General features: G+C 40.4%; 1 protein-coding gene across 1 annotated transcript; it reads left to right on the top strand.

Moving 5' to 3' along the window:
• The first annotated feature begins 24450 nt into the window (after positions 1 to 24450).
• LOC122815545 (vomeronasal type-2 receptor 26-like) lies at positions 24451 to 25347 on the top strand. The gene has a single exon (XM_044088127.1). The coding sequence runs from the start codon at positions 24451 to 24453 to the stop codon at positions 25345 to 25347; it is 897 nt and encodes a 298-aa protein (XP_043944062.1).
• Positions 25348 to 26421: the final 1074 nt, after the last annotated feature.

The following is a 26421-nucleotide window of genomic DNA, read 5'->3' as shown; positions in this document are numbered from 1 at the left end:
CTGGAGTTTTTTGAGACGGTCAGTATAGGGCATCTGTTTGAGGCCAGTAATTCTCTTTGTGACGTACTTCTGTGGCCTTTCCAACTGCTGCAGATGTCTTGTAAGGTACATTCCAAAAGGGGCATTGTACTCTATAATGGGTCTAATGAGTGTCGAGTAGAGAGGAACAATGACCTCTTTTTTCCTGGATGAGAATCCTTTTGTGATGAGGTGTGCCACGTAGAAGGATTTCCTGTTCACTGTGGTGATGTAATTATCAAAGGAGAGACTACTGTCCACCTGAGTCCCAAGGTTTATTATCACACATTCGGCATTAAGTAGACTGCCGCCTATGTGGTAGTTCATGGGTACAGAGTTTTTACCAAAGGGGATGACAATGCACTTTTTGGCATTGAGCTTGAAGCCATGGCTCAGACACCATGCATCTGTCTCAGTGAGGCCCTTCTGTAGGATGTCCACATCATTTGGGGACTCGACTATAGCTCCTAGATTGCAGTCATCCATGAACTTTGTTAGCCAAAGGCCTTCTGTGTTAGCCTGTACTTCAGAGAAGTAGATACCAAACAGGAGAGGTCCTAGGACTGAACCCTGTGGTACTCCACTTGTCACTGGTTTGAAGTCAGATTTGGAGTCTGCAACTTTTACAGTGTGGGATCTGTCAGTGAGCCAGTTGGCAACCCATCTTGTGACGTAGGGATTTATACCTAGTTTAGTGAGTTTAGCTATAATTCCAGAGTGGGAGATGGTGTCGAAAGGCTTGGCGAGGTCAAGATAGGCTGTGTGAACAACCTTACCCTCATCTACAGCTTTGGTAACTGCCTCAAAGAAGTTGATCAGGATCAGGAGTCATGATCTGCCTTTCATAAACACGAACTGGGTGGGGTCCAGAGTTTGGAGGTTACCAATGTCTTTGTTTATGAGTTCCATAATGATACGTTCCAGGGCCTTACAGACCAGGCTTGTCAGGCTAATAGGGCGATAGTTCCCAGGATCAGTGGTGGCTCCCCCTTTGTGGAGTGGGATAACTGCTGCTGTGTGCCATTCAGGGGGCACAAAGCCTGACATGAGGCTATGATTGAACATGGTGCTTAGGTGGGGAGCCAGTTTATTCTGAAGTTCGTGTAAACCGCAGCCTGGGATGTTGTCCGGTCCCATGGATGCTGTGTTTTTGGCTTTAGAGAATGCAGCTTTTACCTGCATAGCTGTGATTACAGGGACTCTGCATTCTTCCTGTATAGATATGGGCCCTTTAGGGGGTGAGAAGGGGATAAAGTTAGCACTGAACCTATCTGCCAGGATGTTGGCAATATCAGTTGGTTCTGTAAGTTTTGTACCATTGTGCTGTAACTCAGAACAGATCTGGGTGTTGCCATTGAGATTCTTGATATAGCTATGGAATGCTTTGTTGTTGTCCCTAGAATCAGTGGCAATTCTGTTTTCATAGCTAGCTTTGGAGGATCTTATAAGTGATCTCAGTTTCTTACTGAGGCTGACCAGGGAGCTCCTCCACTCATGGGATTTTACTCTCTTTTACAAAAGTTTCTTCCTTCTACTGTAGAGTTTGTTTATGGCAGGGGACCATCAGAGTGGCTTCCTTTTTTTGGAGGATAGCATCTTGGTTCTGTTTGGGATAGCATGATCCATGCACTCATGTAAGTGCTTATAGAGTGCATCTGTGTAGGATTCAGCAGTCGTAACTATATTGTCCATCTGCATAGGTGTCATGAAGTTCGCCACTTCTGTCTTAAGAAGCATGAAGTTGGCTTTGGAGAAATTTTTTACCATGATTTCCTTAACGGGGGTGGGGGCAGGATGTGGATATCTAGGGTGATTAGTTTATGGTCGGATCTGACCAACGAAGAGTTGACTTCAGGTTTGGAACACTGGTCACTCATTGGTAATGACTAGGTCTAGGATATTTTTACCCCTGGTGGGGGTGTAGATAAGTTTATCCAGGGCACTGGAATTTATGAATTCCAGAAAGCATTGAGAGAAGGAGTTGGTACACAAGTAGTTTTCCCAGTTAATTGTGGGGTAGTTGAAATCGCCCATTATTAGGGTGTTTGGTTGAACCCTAATATTTTCCAGTATATCAAGAAAAGAGGAGTGGGAATCCTGGGACATGGTGGGGGATCTGTAGCAAGCTAGAATTTGGATTGCAGTTTTGCCCAGAGTTAGTTGCACTTGGATAACCTCGGATGTGTTATGCTGAGTAACTAGCCTGGAGGTGTGGATATCCTTAATGAATATGAACACACCTCCGCCTTTGATGTTCTGGTCCAGGTTAACTCGTTTGACTATTGCAACCCTTACTGGGCCAGAAATGCAAGGAAAGACTTTCCTAGCCCAGAACTTTGGAGAATGTTTTTTTTCTATCCCTGGAAATCAGAAATTAATTTCTATTCTGCAGAAGGTTATTGTACATCATGAGTGGCCATGTACAAGGTGTGCACAATTCAGAAACACAGTGAGTTGAAGCAGTGAAGAGTAAACAACCTAGCAGCTTACATTGTATCCTAATGGTGTTTTAATGACATGGTAATGAGCAACATTATTAAAAAGAGGGACTCAGCAGATACAAATGAGGTTATACCATATGGCGGGAAGATTCAGAAATATATACATATATTTCATAACCACATGTACTGTCTCCAAAGCAAATGACTGCAATACAATCCTGTAGTTACAAGAGGAGAATCATGGCATGATGTATGAGGTAACCATAGCATTAATAAACTGTAAATACACCTGGCTGTATTCATCACTGGAAGTAACATCACTTGTAGAAGATCCCTGTCATCCATCTGCACCTAACATGCACCACAGTGTATCCAACTGCCCAGATAATGTTTTTATATAAATATTTTTATATACATGCTTTTAAGGTTTATTATACTCGAACATATAAATGCAAATATAAATACATACACTGTTAATTTTAATTTTAACTGCATTAACATTTCATAATAGATAATTATTGGTTTTAGATTTTTTACACTATTCCTCTATTATTTTTAAAATATTGTTTTAAAACAATGCGTTAGATGAGAGCTGTTTAAGCTATATATTTTAGGTAATAAATGATGGTGGTTGCCACTTTAAGAGCAGCTGATTCCCGCTGATTCAGGAACCAGATGACTTTTCACTTCCTTTTCACTTCCTATATAGTTTATGTCCTATGTTGTATAATTATCTGAAGAAGTTGTGGCCTGATGAAAAGCGCTTTATGTGATTTTTTTTGTTTTTTGTAATAAACAGTACATTAATTCATCGTGCTTGCAGGATTTATTTGGGCAGTTGGATACTCTGTGGTGCTTCTTCTTTTGGTAGTACGGATCCAGTTTGTGTTTGTGTCTTAGCTTCATCTGCACCTAACATATCGTGCCCTTCATGACACTGAAACTGTCGACTTCTACCATGTGGATGGTCACCATTCAGAAGCTGGTTGATATGTGTCTCCCTCATTTGCAGACCTGCGAGATTCATGGACTAGTTATCCCTGTGGATACTAATGTATGCATGGCTTTGGGAACTCTACATACAGGGACCTTTCAATGACTAATGCAGACATGGTAAAGGCATTCCAAGCATTTGCTCAAGGATATTCAATCATTTCCTTGAATCCATGATATCGCACATGGAGAAGCATATGTGATTTCTTTATACCACTGATGAGAAAGCCTACACCTTCTGGGCTTTTTATGACATAGCCCATTTCCCTGAGGTACTGAGGACCAGAGACTGCACCCACAATCTTATAAAGGCTTCATCTTGTGAGCAGGGAAATGTATGTTAACTGCAATGGTTACTGCTCCATCAACTGTCAGATGATCAGTAATGTACAGGGTATAATCTACAATGTATTTACAGGCCAACCAGGTAGTATACAAGACTCCCACTTATGGTACACTTGTCACCTATATCAACTGTTTGTGGGGGGGGGGTTCGAGGAGCATGTAAATGAGTCTGAAGATAATAGGTTGAGATACTTCAAAGTGTAGTTTTTATGGAGCGCCTTCTGTTCAGAGCAATAATGTTTGATATTGTGTTGTTTTTACAGATTATGCTGATTAGTAAAAAGTGAAAGAATTAAAAATGACACAGCCTTCATCAGTATGTCAAGAATGGAAAGATAATAGCTGAATGCTGTCAACAGGGGAGCAAAGAGGAGGTATAGAGAGACATTATGCCTGAAGTTCAGAGGTTCATGGATGATTACTAGTCTTGTAATACCAGTGGGCCTGTTTGAGCTCATTCGTGCTTTCCCAGGTGAGAATCAAACCCTATAACTTGGGGCTAGAAGATAAATACCTTAATCGTTATGCCATTCTGCCCAAAACATATTATTTGGGCCCACAGTATTCAAACTCATATACCTGTATTTGGTAGTTCAGTGCTCTACTATTACACCACACTGGCCCTGAGAGAGAGAGAAGGAGAGAGATGGTCAGCCACAGGAAACGGCATCACATTGAATATGGCTTTCCTGTGGCAGAGATAAAAATGGATGAGTCCTGTATATTCAATTTAGAAAAGGGTAACAAAACTGTAAAAATAAAATATGTTTTCAGGAGGCAAGCCCCTCCCACACCCACTTATTTGGGGGTTTGCACCTTCATCTTATATGAATCAACTCCAAGATTACATTGTAGTGAAGTAAGCTGAAGTACTAAAAGTATACTGCCAGTTTGTATATTTCTAATCATTGCAGTAAAACGATCCTCAAAAATTAAAAAAATAAAATTCTATCAGAATCTCCATGGTCAAACAGGCATTAACAGAATGCAGGTACACCGTCAACTGTTACATTTAAATGGAATTTTTGATTATCATTCATTATTTGTCCTGACTACATTTTAAAATACAGTAATTCAGAGGCAAAGTGGGTAGAAAATGTAAACATTTTGTCCTGACATTTTATGACAGGTGATTTCTGGTACAGTTGTTAACTACAGATACATGGTATTCTTTTCTGCTGTGTTCTACAGTTATTATTATTTTGTCTGTAACTGTTTTATAAATAAAAACTAAAAAAAAGATGTTGATAAAAGATTGTGAGGTGTTACATGGATGTATTGATAATTGGAAAAGGAGGGTAGCTATGGTACAGGTGTCAATTAATAGGAATAGCTTGAGAGGGGTTTGGAGGCAGACAAAGAGAAGTAAACAAGAGTAGAAACCAACTGAATTGTAAGAAATGATGAGGGTGGGTAGTCGGGTGAAAAATGGAAGGTAAAGGAGGAGTAGTTAGGAGATGATGTGATATCAATGAATGTGGTATAAGAGAGTTGATTATTTGGTGATAGGTGTCATGGAATGTGGCATGGTCAGTGCTAGTGATGTAAGTGTGAGGTAAGTGTGAGAATAACTGTAGAGCGATTGCAGTTATTTTTAGGTGGAGTTTGAAAGGCCTGTTAAAGTAAGCCTGATAAGTAGTTCCTCTCCTATTTTATCTAATTTGACAGGCTTTGCTGTTAATTACTATCCTTAAGGACATATGGGAACTTTGGTATAGTGTAACCACCCTGGTGGCATAGAGGGTTAAAACCCTAATTACAGCACAGTTAATCAGGGGCTGTAAAATAAATAAAATAAGTAAATGGCAGCACCCTATGTGGTTGCAGCTACTCTGGTTCCAGAGGTGCATTTCATCTTTTTTCTGTGATTTTTGTCAGTATGATGCCTGTTTGTGAGAAATTCAGCTGGTCAGTCTGCGGTGTTTGCAGTCATGGTGTTTTGACTTGGTCTGGTGGATTTGTCATGTGTTTTTTTTTTTTATTTGAGGATCATTGGTCTCTGAGATCGCTGAGCTGACCTTGATCATTCGGTCTTCAAAGTGGCAGCTGTGCTGAGTGCAGGTATCGGAGCCTGACTTGTGGAATGGAATTTTGTTCTGTTGGATTCCATTGTGTTGAGAACTGTTCCAGGACTTGGGATGTTGGAGAATGGAGCTGGTGCTCTCGGTGAGGATGGCTGGATGGAAAGGAGTGCTGTGGTCACTGTAATCATTCGGGCCTCAGGTGGTGGAATTTGCACTGAGTACAAGTAGTGGGATTGGAGTGAATCAGAAAGGACAGACTGGACTTGAGATACTGCTGGTGTGTGGATGGACTGGCAACAGTATGGATGGCATGGATGGTAAAATGGCTGTGGTCATGGCAATCACCACTGGGATGGGCAGAGCATGATTAATGCAGCTTTGATGCTTTTGGATGGCCTGGCTTGGGGTCTGTGGTGTTGTGTTAATGTTGTTGTCATTGCTGTGTTGCTGTTGTTATGTGTATTGTGTTTGTGTACATTTTGCATATGAGCTTAGAGAAAAATGTAATTTCGTTCAGCTATGCACTGTTGCTGTATGGTTGAATGACAATAAAGTTTTACTTTTCTTTACTTTAGTTTTACTTTACTTTACAGACTCGGTTAGATGTTTGAGTGGCTGACAAATCAGTAAGGAAGGGATGGGTGTACTGTTCCTTGGTGGGAGGACACTTGTTGATATGCTCCCTAAAAGGGGAGGAGCGGTTCAAAAAAAGGAGCTTACCTCCTTGCATGGAAGCACAGATGAGTCGAGCCACTAGGATATTCTTAGGATCCACAATCAGCCCCAGCAATATCAGAGTAATTCAGGGGGTAGGCGGATGGTTGGTAGACCTGGGGTGGATGTGGGACACTGAGGATCAGCCCAGTATAGATGAGTTCTGATACTATAAAAAAAGATTGTGGAGAAATGATGGTTTCAAAATTAAAGAATGGGAAGAAGAGTAAACACTTAAAAAGGGCCAAGAAGTAATAGTTGAGGTAGACACAACCTGATCCATGGCTTACAGCACTGAAACCTTGACTACAAACCTGCTTCTTCTTCCAGGTTAGGGCTCACCACAGTGGATCACCTGTCCACTCATGATTGGCAGTGGAGCTTTTACAGTGTCAAGTTGCAGCCCAGCGCCCAACCTTCCACAGAAAGCACACACACACACACACACACACACACACACACACACACACACACACACACACACACACACACACACACACACACACACACACACACACACACACACACACACACACACACCTAGGGCCAATTTAGAGTGTCCAATCGACCTACAGCATGTCTTTGGGATGAAACAGGAGCACCTGGAGGAAACCCATGTGACCACTGGGAGGACATGCAGACACTGCACAGAAGGCACCCCAGCCAAGGATCAAACCAGGGAACCTCTTGCTGTGAGGCGACAACGCTAACCGCTGCACCACCGTGGCCACCCGAAACCTTGACTATAAACAAAATTACTTAAATTCAGATAGTGGCATAAGCAGTTGAAGAATTTGGTAAGGTTTGAGAGAGTGTGGCTAATATTTGTTAAATCATTCTCGGTAGAGTGTGGAAGGTGGGCATGTAGGGCTGCAGGAGTTAGATGTTTTGCCTGATGGAGTGGGGGCTAAGAGTAAATCTTGGTATGCAGATGAATCTGTTAAGAAATGTGAAGCACTGCAGCCAGAAACAACACTTGTATGGAAATACGTATGTGTTGTGTGCCTGGTAGTGTAGGTGCCACTTTGACTACATGCATATTATACATCAGCAGTAGAGTGCTATGGATGCTTAGACATAATCCCCATGATACCATAAGTATGGTGCTATATTGTAGGACTAATCGGTAATTCTTATTTAGGGGAAGTAGGTATTTAGGATAGCAGCTGATGGTCAAATCACCAAGGAAGGGGCATCAAATGAATAAAACATTGTACTTGCTAAACACAAAGAAGGGAGGAAACAGAGATTGCACTAGTGAATTTTATGTAGAAGAGAAAGACCAGGAAACAACTAAAATAATGACAGTAGATTAGTAGAAGAACTGGAGAAGATCAGCCTGCAACCAAGGCTATAATTCAGACAGAAAGCAATAACAGAATGGAGAGGAGAGATGAAGTAGCCAAACATTTATAGTTTAGGTTGCAAAGAAGTACTTATGGGAAACCATAAGGCTATGGGTTGTATCCCCTCATTAGATGATAGATTCATACCCCAGGACTAACAATTCACTTTTACATAAGGGAAGTGTAGTGATCTCCATTAGATGAGGTTCTATCTGCTTGAGTAGATGGGAGCCACAATGGATGTAAAAGATCCCATGACATTTGTCAGGAAAAAAAAAAAACAAGAATAAGAAAATTTGCCTAGTATTCTTACCAAATTAAACTTGATCAGTGTGAATACCTTTATAGGTGTCTTACAAGACTATACCGTGCTTGGCAGGACTAAACCAGTCAACAAAGGACAAAAAATCATCAATAAAGCTGTGTAGGAAAGGGGAATGTGGCCCCTTAATATTTAGTATGACACTAATAACAGTACAGCAAACAGTTACTTACTCTTCATTTCAGACAAAACAATAACTGTGGAACATCTAATATGATTATAAAGAAAATGACAAAAACCTTGAAATAAGCAGATGATTAGCAAATGTAAACTGAAGTAGTAGTAATACTGTAGTAGTCTGAGATGGAATTTCAGAGACTATGGTTTGGTTCCTGAAACATTAGAGCTGTGTCATGGATTCCACTGTGTGAAAGGGCTATGAGTTGGAACAATGTGTTTATCTTTTTTTCCATAAATAAACTGTACCAGGAGTGTTTTCTAAATCAAATTTAGGAAGTAAACAAATATACTGGAGATATACTTTAGCATATTCTTTAGGATTAGCTCTGGGATTTTTTTCAATTCTCTTCAGTTTAGTTGCAGTTTATTAAGTATACTCTGCCTTACTTACATTGATTAACACTAACTTGTTGTTTGACAGTAGTACCTCAGCTGATGAGATATATTCTCACATTCTGCAAAAACTTGGTGTTAGACACTACTACTGCAGTTGATGAGATATACTGTTTGATTTACTCTTTGACAGTATTGTCACAGTTGATGAAATATACTGTGCTTTGCTCACATTCTAAAACACAAGTTTGCTGTTTGACAGTACCGTTGTAGTTGATGATACAACCTCCCAGAATTTAATAAAATCCATGTAGGCACTGTAAACAGCCTACACGGAATGTATGCATGTACATGGTCATGGTTCTCCTTTGGCAGCTTGCCATGCATATTAATGATGGCGCACTGCCGAGGGAGAGCCGAGGAACATGGATATTGAATCACTGTAGGTAGAGGTGTAGCGGCTAGCCGTGGCTGCATATGAGTGTGAGGTTGCCTGTAATGCTCTCTACCACAGTTGTAATGTTGTGAAGCATGTCAACTGTATAATCTGTCATTTTTATGTGTTATGATTTTTGAAATTACTTTTTTTTACTGCGTGTTTGCACAGCACGGAGCGCAGCAATGCCAAGCTGTGCTTACATATAGCCAGCTGACACCCAGCAGAAGAATCCAGATGTAATTAATTATCATAATAAAGTTTTTATTATTTTTCTTTTTTTTTTCATAATAAAGTTTTTATTATTTTTCTTTTTTTTTTCTTGTGCAGCGCAGTGCGGAGTGCAACAGAGCCAAGCGGAGCTCATACATACATGGCCGACACCTGCCAGACATCTAAAAATAGAAACCAGATGTAATTAGTTATTTATTTATTGTTGTGTTTAAGACTGTTTGCGTGGCACAGTGTACTGCTCAGCAACAGGTAGCCTAGTAGTATATGTGAAGGTATACTGGTTGTTATAACATCCAACTAGCTACATGGGTAGAGTTACGGCCTTATGTGCAGTAGGTCCTGGGCTCAAGTCCATAACAGGCAGAATATATCTGTAAATGTCATATTTCATCCAGGAACAAAGAGGTCATAACATCCCTGTACTCCTCCCATATCAGACCCATTATCAAGTACAATGCCCCTTCAGCATGTATCTTGCCAAGCACATGCAGCAGCTGCAGAGATCACAGAGGTTCCTGACTAGGAAAATCCAGGGTCTCAAACACCTATCCTATACAGATAGTCTGAAAGCCCTGTCCCTCTATTCAGTCTTGTACAGACTGCTCAGAGGTGACCTGTGTCTGGTATACAAGACCATCTCAGACACAGCAGTGATGGAGTTGCTGCATATCTGTAAGTCAAACTCCACTCGCTCAACTGGCACACAAGGCCACAACCTGGTCTGTGACATTAATAGAACTTATTGGCAGGACAGATTTGTGTCCCAAAGACTCCCCCATTAGTTGAATAGACTCCCTCTCCATGTCAAGCAGAGTACTTCTGTAGCCCTCTTTAAGAGGAAACTGGACGACTAGATGAGAAAATGAAAATACAACCCTGGGATCCCACCTCTGTCCCTGCTGGACAGGGGAAACAGGTTCTGACTTTGTGGGAATATGAGTGAAATTCTTGGCTAGGCTTATAAGGGCCTCCAGCCCAATAGCCTAGTATCATTCTATGAACCTATGAACCTATAAAGAGTAAAGCATTTACTGCAAAAAAGTATAAACAAGAAAAAACTGTAGTGCAATAAATGGTCAAGTAGAACTGTAGTGCAATTAATGGGCAATTAGACCTGTAGAGCTGCAGTGCAATAAATAAACAATAATAACTGTGTTTCAATAAAAAAATAACAATACCAATAACAGTGAGTAAAATGTTGTTCAGCAGGATTGTGTTGTCAAAATCATTGCAGTAAACCTGCATACATTGATGAAGGTTGCTGCAGTCAAGTGTAACATTGTAATTGCTGTAGCCAGCAAATCTAATGGCCTGCAAACAGTATTGCTTAACTCATAGTACTATCCAAGGCTGTCTCCGGGCCAATATCATTCACATAATGCTCTCTTTTCCTCAGACAGCAGGAAATAAAGGTATATGGTTGAGGTAGCCCAGTCCATGGGCAGATATTGTCTGCAGACTTCACAGATATTTCAAACCAATAATAATAAAATGTGGTCACTAGCAGTGCTGATTCTAAAATACAGCATATGTAATGTATGCAGTATGTGTGTTCCACTGTCACTACAGTCTAGTATAACACCGTAATAATACTAGAATGCCAGATGAATGTCCTGTAACTTGTATTGCACAATTCTTAGTATAGTTCCAGGTGATCTCCAGGTAAGTATCAATCACTCCATAGTCAGCAGTAGCTCAGTCTGTTAAATGCTTTATTTGCAGTGTATTTTGCCACATATAGTCCTGGGTTCAAATTCAGTGGTATGTAACACTAAAGTTTCCGTATCAGTCACCTAATGCTCACATTTTCTCTCTCACCAGGAACACAACAAATATATGGGTGAGGTAGCCCATATTATGAGCAGGTATTGTGTTTAGATTTCAAAGAATGTTAACATCAATACCAAGAATGTGTTTATCAGCATTGTTGATTCATAAATAGAGCTGTGCAATTCCAATATGGCTGTATCCCTTGCATGTCTGTATTAAGTTGCTGCAGTCAATTAACACATTATTTGTAGATGTCTCCTGCAGTCAAAGCTATTGAGTTCTACTCCCATGCCTGCCAACTAAGGCATGATGGCTGTTTAGTTCACTTACTGTATACAAACATGCCTCTCAGGTGTGATGATTTCATGTAATGTACTTAAAACTGCCTGATCCATCTGTCACGTGATAAGCTGATAAAGTATTACCGGGAATGCAATGCATTGCAAAATCTATTTACAGAACACCTGGGTACTTATATAAGTCCACATTATGTGAAACTGTTCTTTGTAGTGATGTACCTGCATTTGCTACTGCTTAGCCCATACTGACACACGCTAACAGCTTGAGAGATATGTACGTGCTACATCAGCTATAGGAGATTTATAGTCACTGTACTCAAAGCTGACAGTACACACATGTAGAGTATATATTTCAGTGTTTTCAGGGATATAATCTGCAATGGCAGTAATGGAATGTTTTTCTTTCTCTCCCCACCTCTTATTTTAATGTATTTATTACTGTTATTTGTTATTATGATTTAATATTAACATATTTTGTTAAATTATATTTTGGAAAAACATATATCATTATTGTTATTTTTTATTATGATTTAATAATAACTATTTTGTTAAACTAAATATATTTTGGAAAATGTGGTTCATTATTATGTCTTATTATGATTCAGTATTAACATATTTGTTAAACTAACTGTTTTGCTGGGCCTGTGGTTTACTTTGCAATAGCCATACTGACTGTTATGTTACTTAATGTTATGTTGCACATAATATACATTAATATGTATTTGGATGAATAAATATGATGTTTTATTCTGTTAATACTGATAATGGTTTGGTTATTACATACTTATTGCAACTTATTGTTATACCTCATTTTCCACAGCATGTCAAGGTAGGCTGGTTCTGACTGATCACCCTACCTTGCCTCAACCAGCCCTGGCACTGGGTCCCAGACTGGTGGTGCCCTCTGCTGCACCTGCACTACCTGCATCTTTGGGTAGTACTGGCCCAGGGGACAGGGCCTGCCCCCCCCCACTGGGAGTGGTGGAGGAGGGATGTTATCACCCAGGTGGAACTGCCAGTCTTTGTGCACAGGATAGCCCACCCTGGTTATGACCACCACCTGCGCCGGATTGAGGGCATGCTGGTGACCCTGGTGGGGCAGCCTCTCCCTGGTGCCCAGCCACCAGCAGACTCACCCTTAGAGCAGTGATGAAGTAGTGTCGACAGCCTCATGGGTGGGGATGTGAGTCACATTACTGCCGTCTGGATTCACATGGGAATCAGATTCCACAACACCCTCCATATCCAAGGTGTTCACCGCCCTCACGTGTCACACACCACCCCTGTCTGCTGTCTTGTCTGTCTTGTTTGTTAGCAAATGCATCCTCACCTACCCAACTTACCTCCTCCACACATACCTATGTCCCTTTCCCAACATTCCACTCTCACCTTAAAAAAAATGGGTTGTCCATTTCGCAAACGTATCCAATAGACACATGTGGTTTGGTCCAATTGGCTTCACAATGTAGTTATATTGTCCTCACCTCTCTCTCTCTCTGGGGTTTGAGAATCCAAACTCATCTACAAATCTTTTAAAGTGCACAGTTGTTACTGTACAAGAAATGGATAGCTATGGTTCTTTCTTACATCCTTCCTGCATATCCCTCCCTGCCTTTCAATATGTTTTCCCCCATGCTTGCCCCCATTTCACTATTCTCCTATCGCACCTTTTTTCTTTTCTTTATATTTTTTTACCGTGTCACATAGAGCTGTAATGACTATGTGTGTTTCTAACATTGTAAGACACATGTACAAAATAAACACCTCTGCCATGTTTCGAAACTGGGCCCATTAAACCTGCAGCACACTGCATTAATCTGCCATGCCACTAAACTCTTAATTAAAATAGGTGGTTTAAACAAAATATAGTATTTACTAACCATAGTCATTAGGCATGTTTAGCGGAGCTGCGAGCTGTGCCGCACCACACAAACTGGAATTAAAAGTAATTGAATAAATGGGAGTGTACCTTGGACTCTGGTGCAATAGTACACCACTAGACAGCCAAAGGCATGGTAATGGATGTAACCAAGGCCTGTGATGGCAGGTAGATGTGCCCTTTTATCAGCAACATGTAGAAAGTCACCTGCTAAGGCATTCATGGCAAAATACATATTCAACTGGGACTCTGGTGCAGAAATGTATCCATATAAAGCAATGCACATACTGATGGATGTAGAAAATGTATGTCACAGCCTGTATGTATGAACATATATCTTGCAAATACACAGGGATTCAGTAGTTCAGACTGTTAAATGCCTTCCATACAGTACACTTTGCCACACACAGCCCTGGGTTTAAATCCAGTGCTGTGTGGCATTTCTATTACAGTATTGTGAAGACAGCAATTAATGAATGACTCATGCACTCATTAACCAAACAAAGCAATGGAAATTAAATAACTGCTTTTCATTTCCGGAAGTCACTGGCCTGTAGGTAGGGACACACATCACATATCTGTATAGCATTACTATATGTCGCCTAGTGCTCTGTTATTGACACTGTTGCCTAACATATGTAGGTTAAACACATGCTGTAATTGGAATGTAAAGGGTACTCTCACCCTAACTCTGCCTCTACAAAAAGGCAGAAGGGTCCCTGTTCTACATATAGGCCTTATATATTACATAGTCGTTGCATGTCATTGGCTAATGATAGTTCAACTCAGCTGTTTTGCTTGCTATTAGCCTATCAGAGTCACAGACTGGTTTAGAACCACTGACCTGCTAATGAGAAGCATATTAAAACTCAAGTAGCTGACTATAGGCAAACATTTTGTATGAAACTTTCCTCACACATAAAACACCTTTGTAAAACATTACTAGTAGCACTTTTCAACAGAGGAGTACTGTACTCCACCAGGTATATAATTGTTTTTTTGTGTATATCAGGATGCAGATAGGAGGATAGAGGTATGGGGAATAGGGGTTACAGCAGTAAGCCTACTGTAGTCCTGTGGTAATGACATGTCATTGATACCCTGCTGTCTTACACATACAGGGGATGTACAATGTATCAGGGTTGCACTGTCTTTTGTCATTGTGGCACACTAGTGTTGTCGGACTGTCCTAATATAGTGATCATAATAACACACTGTTATTTGTCTGGCACTGGCCTTCTGACATATTATTGGGTGCTTGGTCTTAGGGACACACCACAGTGGACCAGAGTGTTGGGTGTATGATCATACAGCGGAATCTCTCATGGCACATAGGGAACTACCTCAGTAATGACACTATCTTGGTGTTGTAGCCACACACATAGTATGTTGTCACACTGTGGGGCATGACATGTGTTAGCAAGCAGTGGATAGTAGCAGCCACTTTGTTCTTGCTGTATCTCTACATAGAGGACATCCATATATTTGATCCTGTAATATGTTTCCCTTTTGGTATGTTTCAGGACTAATGTATTGCAGAAGATGTACACCCTTCTCAGATGTGGAGAATGAACTAATACTTCAAGGACTATGGCATCATAATCACATCCACCTATCTAGGGAGAGGCATAACAGGGAACAGCAGGCTGCATTGTGGGCAGACCTTGTCCAGGATGAGAATGAGACTGGCTGCCAAAATAGAACATATGAGCAGGTTCGACAGCAATCTACAGAGATGATGAATGTTGCACGATGAAGGGCAGCTAATGTAGCCAGGGATTGTGCCATCACCAGTGGAAGGCCTGTAACACAACAACCACTCATGGGGACTGAGGAATTCATGGAGAACCTGGGGAAACATGACATCTCCCAGGCATCCATCACACCATACATCATGGAGGTGGGTGCCCCAGTGTCCACAGCAGAGGAGCATGCAGGTAAGCTAACTGTGATCACCATTGTACTACTGTAACAGTCATTCTGTCAAGCTGTACATATCTTTATCTGAGTGTCAGGTCTGTGTGTTGTGGAAGGTTAGCTCAGTTCTACACTCATACTCAGAACGTCATCAATACGTCAAGTAACACAATAGCTACTATACTTGTGAGATATATGCAGGTATTACCTTGTTGTTCTGCAACATGTTGTGGTACTGAAATAACCCAGGAGTTGTCCAAGGCCATGGTCCTGCTCCTGGTAAACTTGATACTGTTTTGTTATGGAATATATATATATATATATATATATATATATATATATATATATATATATATATATATATATATACTATTAAGGGTAAGAGCCAGGATAATGTTCCAGTCTGTAACAGTTACCAATGTTTCCTAGTAATCACAGGAGTGTAGTTGAATGTGAGCAGAAACACTTTTGCAGTTTTAGTTCAGAGCGAATAAGCCTCCTGGTGTACATGAGGCAATTAATTTGACATGCCCTGTACATACCAAAAGGTTGATGGCACATACCTTAGGCACTAAAACTTGTATTTGTATATATTAGTTAAGATAGGTGTACTGGGTTTTATGGGTTGTTTTATCAGGTATAGTGTTATATTGCATAACTAAAAGGTACATTGCACTGGACAAGTGTCACATAATTTGCCTGACATGTTTGTTATAAAGGCCTTGAGATGAATGTGTGTTTTGTTGTGAGGAAGTCTGCTGTGCATGAAAGTGGAGATGAGAAGATGTGAGAGTGGTAATGCAGCTCTGGATCCTCATTATTATGACTCTTTGTGCTCTTTGTGGATTTTCCATACCTACATAATAGTACAGGTAGTAATGTAGTGCTTTTGTCTTGGTTTCCATTGGTGACCGAGGGGGGGTGTTAGGGTCTCTCCACCACACAACACGATGTCAGTGTATCTTCAGACTCTGATGATGATGGTGGCCACAGTGAGGCACAGGTGGGGTTGTCGGGGGCTGAATCTTTCCCAAAGTTTGCCATCCTTCTTCTGCTCCCTCTGTCACTGCACACAATCAATAAGCCCACACATACCTTCTCCTCACAGGCCTCAAATATGTGACAGTCAGAGGGTGGAGACATTGAACAGACCAGTATGGCAACTATGGCTTCAGTGAGTGTAGACACTGGCCATAGCCAGAGGGCTGGTAAGGTCCGACTCAGGCAGATTGACAGGGGTGCTCATAGGAGGAGTGCTGTCCATCCACCACCTGTTGCAGGTGTCACATCACAGGTCACTTGAAACACATTTTGGGCCATCTTGGAGGCACCGGCACATTCTGAATGGAACACCAGAAGTATGCTTAGAGTTATGGATGTAGCACAGTCTGACATCCATGACTGCCTCCACCACATTGGGGAAACTCTGGATTGATTCACCGATGCAGTGGACAGATGGTGGGCTGAGGCAGTGTCTGTCTTGGACCGCACATTGTCTGTGCTGGAACATGTGGTTGGAGTTGGGCAGTGGATCCATGGATGTATGTCAGCAACATCATCTGCTGATAGGCCAAGCAGCCATGCAGTTATGCTCCCATAGTGGCAGTACTTACAGCAGAGGGGAGTGTGCTAAGCACACCATGACATGGCAGGCCATGGGCATATGATCCTGGGCAGTCCCATGGGGAACACAGTCCAAGGAGACAGCAGTTACTGTCAGGTACTAACACCACATCTGACCTTGAGCATGGTGGTGCCAGTGCAATTCCTGGCATAGCCAGTTCCCGTGATCAGGGCCAGAGATGGTGAACTGTCAGCTCTACCATGCATGGTCCACAGCTGTCCAACATACACACATGTAGGGCTGGCACTGAACTTGATTGTGTATACACACACACACACACACACACACACACACACACACACTCAAGCACTACTGTCACATACAGGTCACTTACAGACACACATGGCACCTCTCCATGGTACATCTAACCCGCTCCCCTTCCTGACTCCCAGACATGCTGTCAAATGCTTGGGCTGCCTGCACCCCCACACATATCACTCTGTGCAACTGATGATACCTAAGCCACATCCTTGTCATCTTTCCCATCGAAGCAGGGGAATGAAGCTATGTGTCTGATGCAAAGGGTGACTATATTACTTGACATGTACTTGTGTAATGCATTGTTTTGCCATGCCACTTCTAGTGGTTACCAACATACAGTGTATGCTGGCATGTGTCATGAGTACACAACATACTTTTGTAGACCTTACGTTGCATGATATTGTATTGGTGGTATTGTTACACAAAGACAGGTATGTTCCAGACCTGTGTATGTTTCTGCTCCAGGAGTCTGAAGGAATAAACTATGGACACATGATAGCAGTGAAGTGGCACAGAATGCCATGGCAGCTCAGCAGTATATGTGCATGGCTCCATAGTTTCACATCTGTATGACAGTCAACCAAGGGGACAGCCGACCAAGGACAATGGCAGCGGTTAGTGTACTCATGCATTCATAATTTCTGATAAGATCTGCTACAGAGCAAGGTGTGACCTTTCTGGAGTGCATATGCTGCCTATCTGTAGGGAGCATAGGAGATGGTTGACTCTGTAAGGACATTAAAATACTATGTGATGTTAGTATTACATGCCTGTGGGAAACATTTGTCTAGCAAACATAAAAACACCCTTGAAACAGACCCTGCCTAATCGTACACAGAGCACCTCAGTGCACCTCAGCACACACTCTGTTTGACTGGCTCGGAGGCCATCATCTCAACATATGTTATCTGCCTGAGTCCCTCTTGGACTGGGGCAATATGTGCCAGTCCTGTATTGAGGGGTATACAGATGTCTATGATTGTGAGGGCTGTATGGTCATTATGCTAGTCAAATTCACATGTCCTATGGCTCCATAACATGATGTATACTGCTGTAACAGCCTCACACACAAACATGGCCCACATTCAGGTTAGCACCATTTTCACTCACTGCACACAGGACACACCAAGGCACACACATACTGCAAGTTGGCTGTATATAGATTAGAACACTTACCTATGTACTGGTACACACTACAGATCACATTACCTGATGCATGCAACACAACTCATGTCTGCTAGTATTATCAGTTTACAACATATAATGTTTGTTGATATCAGCAAGCCTCGTTGTGGTCTGTCATTTGGAGGGCCACGTCACTCCCTAAAAATAAAATGATGCAAAGCCCCACCTATGTCTAAGTTACAAAGGTTATTACACATATGCCATAAGGATATACACACACACTATGTTGGATAGAGTGAGATCAGAACCACTATACACTATAGATCACAGTACTTATCGCATGCACCACAGTTTATGCTTAATACAATACTGTCAGCTGGTAGTCTTAAGGTGGCTGAGATAAGCAGGCCTAGTAGAAGAAGACACAAAACAACAAAAAAAATCTCGATAAAGAGAAAACCACTGTAGGTCAGTGAATAACACCAACTGCAGAAGCTAAAATCAAACAAAATATTTAATAAAACTCCATCGCCTCGGCACACAAGACTTTCACAGAGTTAACATCAAATGAAACAGAATACTTTAGTTAAATAACAAATTATCACATAATTAATTACTCAAGCCATAAAACAAACAATTAAAACAATAAAATAATTCACACTTTAATGTAAAAGAGCCTTCTACTCAATTTTCTTGTTCAAGCCCTGAGGCACCAAGATGCCAAATTTCAGTATAAAAACTGATTCTTTGTATAACAATTTATTTTTAAGTAAAGCAGCATCCTTGGCAGCTACTTGTTCTAAAATACAAACTTTTAAATCAGTGTATGACCCTGGATGGGTTGTATGAAAATGTGAAGCCACAGGGCTATCCATAGTTTTGTTTTTTATGTCTCTTTTATGCTCCTGTATTCTAGTTTTAAATGTTCTTTTGGTTTCTCCTATATTGAGCGACAATAAATTACTCCCTTAGTAACACAAGAAAAAATAGCTCTGGTGCTTCAACAAAGTATTAATTTAAGGGTGTGCACACTTATGCAACCAGCTTATCATACATTTTTTATTTTTATATTTTTTCCCCTAACAGATTTGTTTGTTTTTCAATTGAATTGTACAGGTTATAGGTCACATTAAAGGTGGGAAAAAATTTTAAATGATTTATTATGGTCTCATTTTTTTATGTCACAAAAGACTGGCATTTTAACCGGGGTGTGTACACTTTTTATATGCACTCTATTCCCCTGTACTTCCTCTTTCCACCACAAGGTCTCCTTGTCCTCCTTCCTCTGTCCAGATGTCACACCAAGGACCTTTGTAGCTCTCTCCCTTACCAACTCTGCTGTGGCTGCTCAGCTATCTGGTAACTCTTCACTGAACTCAATGCCTGCCTTAACTCTTCCCTGAACTCCACCTTCCAGTCATCCTTTTTCATTTCCCACCATTTGATCCTTGGCAATGCTCTCACCTTCCTCCTCCTCCTCCTCTTCTTCTTGATCACCACCATCATCTTTCAGACCACCATCCTATGCTGCCTAACTACACTTTCCCCTGTAACCACTTTACAGTCTCCAATCTCCTTCAGACTGGCCCTCATGCATAGGATGCAATCCACCTGTGTGCCTCTTCCTCCACTGTTGTACATCACCTATGCTCCTCTGTCTTCTTAAAATATGTTTACACCATGGCCATGTCCACCCTTTTCACAAAATCAACTACCATCTAACATTCTGCTTTCCTCCCCTTAATACCATACCTTCCCATCACCTCCTTATCCCATCTGTTCCCTTCACCAACATGCCCATTGAAATCCACTCCAATCACCACTCTCTCACCCTTGGGTGCACTCTCCACCACTTCATCCAACTCACTCAAAAATTTTTCTTTCTCATCCATCACACACCCAATTTTCAGACCATATGCAGTAACAACATTCATCATCACGCCATCAGTTTCCATCTTCATAAACATCACTCTGTCTGCCACTCTTTTCACCTCCAAAACACTCTTGAGATTCTGTTCCTTCAGGATAACCCCTACCCCAGTTCTCCTCTCATCCACATCATGGTAGAACAATTTGTACCTCCAATACACCTGACCTTACTCCCCTTCCATCTGGTCTCTTGCACACACAATATATCAACCTTCCTTCTCTCCATCATAGCAGATAGCTCTCTCACTTTACCAGTCATACTGCCAGTATTCAAAGTTCTTACTCTCACTTCCACACTCCTAACCTTCCTCCACGCCTCTTGCATCTGGACATGCCTCCCCTCTCTTCTTCTTCTTCTTCTTCTTCTTTGGCCAACAGTAGCCCAGTTTCCACCAGCACCCTGTTGGCTAACAGCACTGGTGTTTTTTGTTAACCCAGGCCTCAACTGATCTGGTATGGAAATCTGTATTGTTACCCACATTTTAATCTGGCAAACATTTTACACTTTAATAAATCAAATTGATTTTTCCTGTTCATAACTGGGATAAAGAAATAATACCAAGATTTTATCATCAATTATTTGGCTAAAAACAAACAAAAAAAGGAAAAATATAAACAAGCTTTTATTTACTAGGAAAATCAAGCCTATGGATTCAAAAAGACCTTAACCAAAAGCAGTAAGAGCTGTGACCAAAAGAGACTGTTTCCCCAGTAAGGGAAATTGTGTTTCAGTGGCAGAATAGCATTAATGAGGAATGAGATTATTATTGAATAAACTATGTGTGTCTGAATCAGCCATAACTATGGTGAGTGCAAATCAGCCCTTTTGTATAGTAAGCAGCACACTGGCACATCCACCCCCCAACTCGCCCATTCACTCTTTCAGATACATGCATACATTCAAACACAAACACACACACACACACACACACACACACACACACACACACACACACACACACACACACACACACACACATGCACATGCACACACTATACCTCTTACCTGTCCTTAGCTGACAGAATATCCCCATGTCTCTTTTTTTTATTGTCTCTGTTGTTATACATCACAGATCCTTAGAGTCAGTTAACAATGCCTGCCGATAAAGGTTTATCCTTATAAGTGTTTGTAAAGTGCATTGTGATGCCAGTCTTTTTGCTCTATTAAATTCTTTAGTGAGTTCTAGCAATAGTTTTAATATTCTTCCTGGTGTCTTCTACTGCTCCCCCACCTTTGTCTTAAAGTCTCCATCCACACAAATAGATGCCCAGCCCTTTTGGTTGTCTGTCCCTGACAGGTCATTCCAGCTGTTGCCTCCTACAGGTGTCCTGTCCCTCATACTTTAAAGATTGTTATGGTCATTGAATAATGCCAGACATTTGAGTTTCATACTTATTATTATGTAAAAAAAGTCCATGTTATACTAACTGTTATACTAACTGCTCAGTTAGCACAGTGAAACTACGACTGCTGCTTTCTTTGTAAAGGATGCATGGTTTGAACCTTCCTCCATTTAATTAGTTAATTTATTTAGTTTCAAATACTTGGGTACTATTTCAGAACTATGATTCATATCAAGTAATTGTGCAGATCATGTTGTGTTAGTACTGAAGGTGTACGGTTTGAATCTTTTAAGTGCTTTTTAGGGCATGTTATATAAAGTATACCTTGTTTCGTATACAGAGTATTCCAACATCTGACATCTTTCATGGTGCAAAACATTTATTTTATTCTTTTGTAAGTGCCTTTAAAGCTCATATAATGATTTATCCCTGGTGTCAATTGCCCTCCCCATGTTACAGGATTTGCTAATTAATCTAGGCAAGTGTGAAGGAATAACAGTCACCACACACCCCCACACACAGAGACATAACACATTCACACCTTGATGCATACAGGCACATAAAGCCCCCTTACCCGATTGTGCTCACTGAGACACTTGCATTCATGCACTCAGAATCCTTACCAGTGTTTTTTTTTTTTTTTTGTTTAGTTTTTTAACTTTTTTTTTTTTTTAGGTTTTTAATTGTTTTACCAATCAGTTCAGTTACTGTGATTAATAAATATAATAATGTGGATTTTTATTTTTATTTTATTTTTTTTATTCTGAGGGTCGAAAGCGGATATTAAAATTATAAAATTACGCTTATTTTTTTTCTTTTTTTTATTTTTTTTTTTTTTGGTTTCTCTGCCAGTTGTTTTATTTGTGGCTACGTGTGAATTTGGTTTTTTATTTAATCACTCTTTCACATGCATGTCATTTACACTCACACTCTGCACATGCACGTGCACATGCACACACACACACACACACACACACACACACACACACACACACACACACACACACACACACACACACACACACACACACACCCTACCCAACCCTAACTTACCCCCTCTACTGCAGTCTCCCATGTAAACACACACACTCACACACCTTGCACTATTTATATCTTATACACGTGCAGTCACACATTTGCACAAACACATGCACAAACCCCCAACACTATGTGCCCACTATACTCAGTGGCACAAGACTGAAGACACAGATCTGTTTCTCTTATCTCTGTTCTAGATACTTATCAATGGGAGATGTTGTAACTGGGATACAGGTCTTACTGGCACTTTTGTATAAGCTTTCATAGGTAATTTTTTCTTTCTTTCCTGAAGTTGCATTGCTGATAAGGTTAAACTACTTGACATTTTCATTTTTTTCACTTGCTCTATTATTACACAAAAACCTATGAAGTGTATGTTATTCTCATTTAAACTGCACATATTTATTGTATATACATGCTAAACTATTAAAACATAACAATATAAAGCAAATAGCTTACATTTCTTGATAATGCATAGACAATGATGCAACTATGCATTTTGGCCTGCATCAAGGTGCTGAGTTGTATTGCTGTGCATTTAGTAAGTCATAGTTTTGCACATCCTTTCAATGGCAACATCTCATTACCTGGGAATTTGTACGACTATGAATCACTCCATTGAAGTGCACAGTGGAGCAGCATAACTAGTTAGAGGACCACATAAAGGCAGAAACACTAGCCCTAGTAGAAAGAAACAGAGAAACACATGCACGCGTGTGCACACACACACACACACACACACACACACACACACACACACACACACACACACACACACACACACACACCACAAATTACTTACACTAAGTTCAGCAAGGCAAAGTTAAGCCACGTCACCTGCAAAGATTCACATCATGGAAAGGCATAGATGTCACAACAGACCTGCAGTGCAGACTTTTAGATTTATAGCGCTGGTCCTGACAGTTCTTGCATACTGCAGATGTCTATGATTCCTGTATTGTGCACGTCTCCTATAAGGGAATTGCATAAAGAAGCATTTTTACATAATTCAAACTAAAGCAATCAAACCTTTCTGCACCATAATGTCCCATGATTCAGCAGGACAGTAATGAGCTGAAGTCTGGAAAGACTAAAGATTACAGTGGATGTACTTGGGATTGTAGTTTGAAAAAGCAGTAGTGGTCTGAGGTATTGTAAGGTATTTTTTAAATCGGGGACGGGGCAGCTATTGATCTTTGTATATTACAGTTTTTCATATCATTATTATCACTGTCTTTGCTCTGTGGCCCAAGAGTGGCCGAAAAGGGTCTGTGTACCAGTTTACTTACCTGGTTAGCAAATAAAAAATAAATGAAATAAATAAATAAGGGCTAATCGTGAACGGTTAAGAGACAGGAGTGTTTTGCTGTGACTGTCCTGCAAGTCTCTGTGTGAAATTGAACCAAAATCATCATGGCTCATTCTTATTTATTTATTTATTACAGCTTAATATCTGAGATTTGTACACAGTCAACAAAGGAGCTACAGTTGCTGCCAAAGGTATGGGGGCTACCTGTGGATGTCAAATGACTAACTCCAGTCATTTGATCAATTATTCTGGGCTGGCTTTGCAGGACTAATATACTCAACAACAACAGCAACAACCTGTATTGGAAGCTCATGTCTCTATCATGCATGAGTTATGCACATTGTTGGTTTGTTACTGATAGTTTTGTTTGTTTGTTTCACTTCAGGCAAGCGTCTCATCATTTTGCTAAATATTGTAGCAATGTTACGTGATCAGAAACGCTTATGGAAGTAATACTTTTTAATTTATGCTGCACAGAATGTTGACTTGCAGATATCACATATTCTTTCTCGATATCACTTAAAAAAGATCTTTTTTTTTTCTTTTCAATAATTACAGGTGACTGCATAATGTGCCCTGAAGATTATTGGCCAAATACAGTTAAAGATTTCTGTACTACAAAACATATTGAGTTTCTTTCATATGAAGATCCCCTGGGTATAGCCCTGGTGACATTTTCTACTGTATTCTCCCTGATGCCAGCTATAGTGTTTTGTATCTTTATGAAATATAATAAAAGCCCAGTTGTGAAAGCCAATAACCGTGAAGTCAGCTACTTTCTCTTGTTATCACTACAGTTATGTTTGCTAATTCCACTCATATTTATTGGTCCTCCAAAGAACAAGACTTGTGCTTTCAGACAAACAGCTTTTGGCATATCCTTTTCAATCTGCGTCTCTTCAGTACTGGCAAAAACCATTACAGTAGTCGTTGCCTTCAATGCCACAAAACCACAAAGTCATTTGAGGATCTATATTGGACCAAAGATGTCATTTGCTACTATATTTTGTTGTTCTGTCATTCAGTGTTGCATATGTATTGTGTGGCTGTCAGTTTCCCCACCCTTTTCAGAGTCTGACAAGAACTATCCTGGGAAGATAGTCATTCAGTGCAATGAAGGCTCAGTTCTCATGTTCTACTTAATGCTGGCATATTTAGGCATTCTTGCAACTGTAACCCTTATAACTGCATTTCTTGCCAGGAACCTTCCAGATAGCTTCAATGAGACGAGATTTATCACATTTAGCATGATTGTTTTTATAAGTGTTTGGCTGTCATTCATACCTGCTTACATCAGCACAAAGGGGAAATATATGGTCGCTGTGGAGATTTTTGCAATCTCTTCATCAAGTGCTGGGTTATTAATTTGTATATTTTTACCCAAATGCTATATTATTCTTATGAGACCAGATAAGAACACTAAAGGACACATTACAAGACAGCAAACCACTAATTATATATCTTAATATTAAAAAATACAATGGATAAGCAGAAGCATGTGTTTCTTAACTGATTTAGCTTTAATATTGTGAGCAAGATGTAATAAATTATTCTGCAAACTATTTGATGTACTTACAGTTTCATTTACTTGAACCAATCAGCTTGCATAACATGTGTACTTATATGATGTATTTATGTTGATTTACTTTACTGTTCATCCTTCTTATCAATTTTGGTCATGAAATGTCAAAGAGTTATTACTTTTATTGCATATAGTAATTTATATTTTAGATGTATGCCAGTTTCACAGAATGTTCAATCCTATCTCTATGTAACTATTTAAACAGGAGTAAGGTCATCTGAGAAAAGACTGCTAGACAAGGCAATTTCAATGTACACTTCCTGTGAATTCTCTTAACCAATTTAACTATTCCAGTCTAATAGAAAATATGTAAATACACAGCCAAAACGTCCAGGTCTCAATTTCACCTTACAAAATGCCACATAACAGTGAGAATTTTTACTGCGACTTAGTGTGTTTTTATGCCAAGGATTCTGTCCTATTACAGGGTTTCTTCAGACCACTGTAACATCCTTGAATCTTTGCTAGATATTAAAACCATAATGAAACAAACTGTCGTCTTGATGCGATATACCCCCACACAGATACACACACGCATTCACACGCATACACTGAAATGCATGCTTTACTATGATTTCTTTTTCTTTTTTCTTTTCTTAAAGCTTTTTGCCTCCATGCCTGTCTCTTCCTATGAGTCCTGCGTCTTTCATTCCTCCTTACTAGCTATCACTACAATAATAGTAAGAGTAGACAAGCTCAGTAAATAACTAGAGTGCAGCCCTTGAGGTACTTTGTTCCATTACTGTTACCCGGCAATGTAGGTATTCATGGCAGGGTGCTTGCACACCTTTGCGTCTGTTCCAGAGAATGTATTAGCCAGGGGTTTCCTATGTCTGATGCTTAAGGTAGCAAGCAAGTGCATAGGTTAGCAAAGCCTGGCTTGTTTGCATACAGCAGTGTTACTGTTTGTATGAGCTGATCTCTAATGTTAATCAGGTGCAGAGTGCATGTGCAATTC

This window comes from Protopterus annectens, chromosome 1.part1 (assembly GCF_019279795.1).
Source record: "Protopterus annectens isolate FY-2018-M chromosome 1.part1, PAN1.0, whole genome shotgun sequence".
NCBI lineage: Eukaryota > Metazoa > Chordata > Ceratodontiformes > Protopteridae > Protopterus > Protopterus annectens.
The sequence above is the reverse complement of the archived record's forward strand: the minus strand, read 5'-3'. Positions and strand labels throughout refer to the sequence as shown.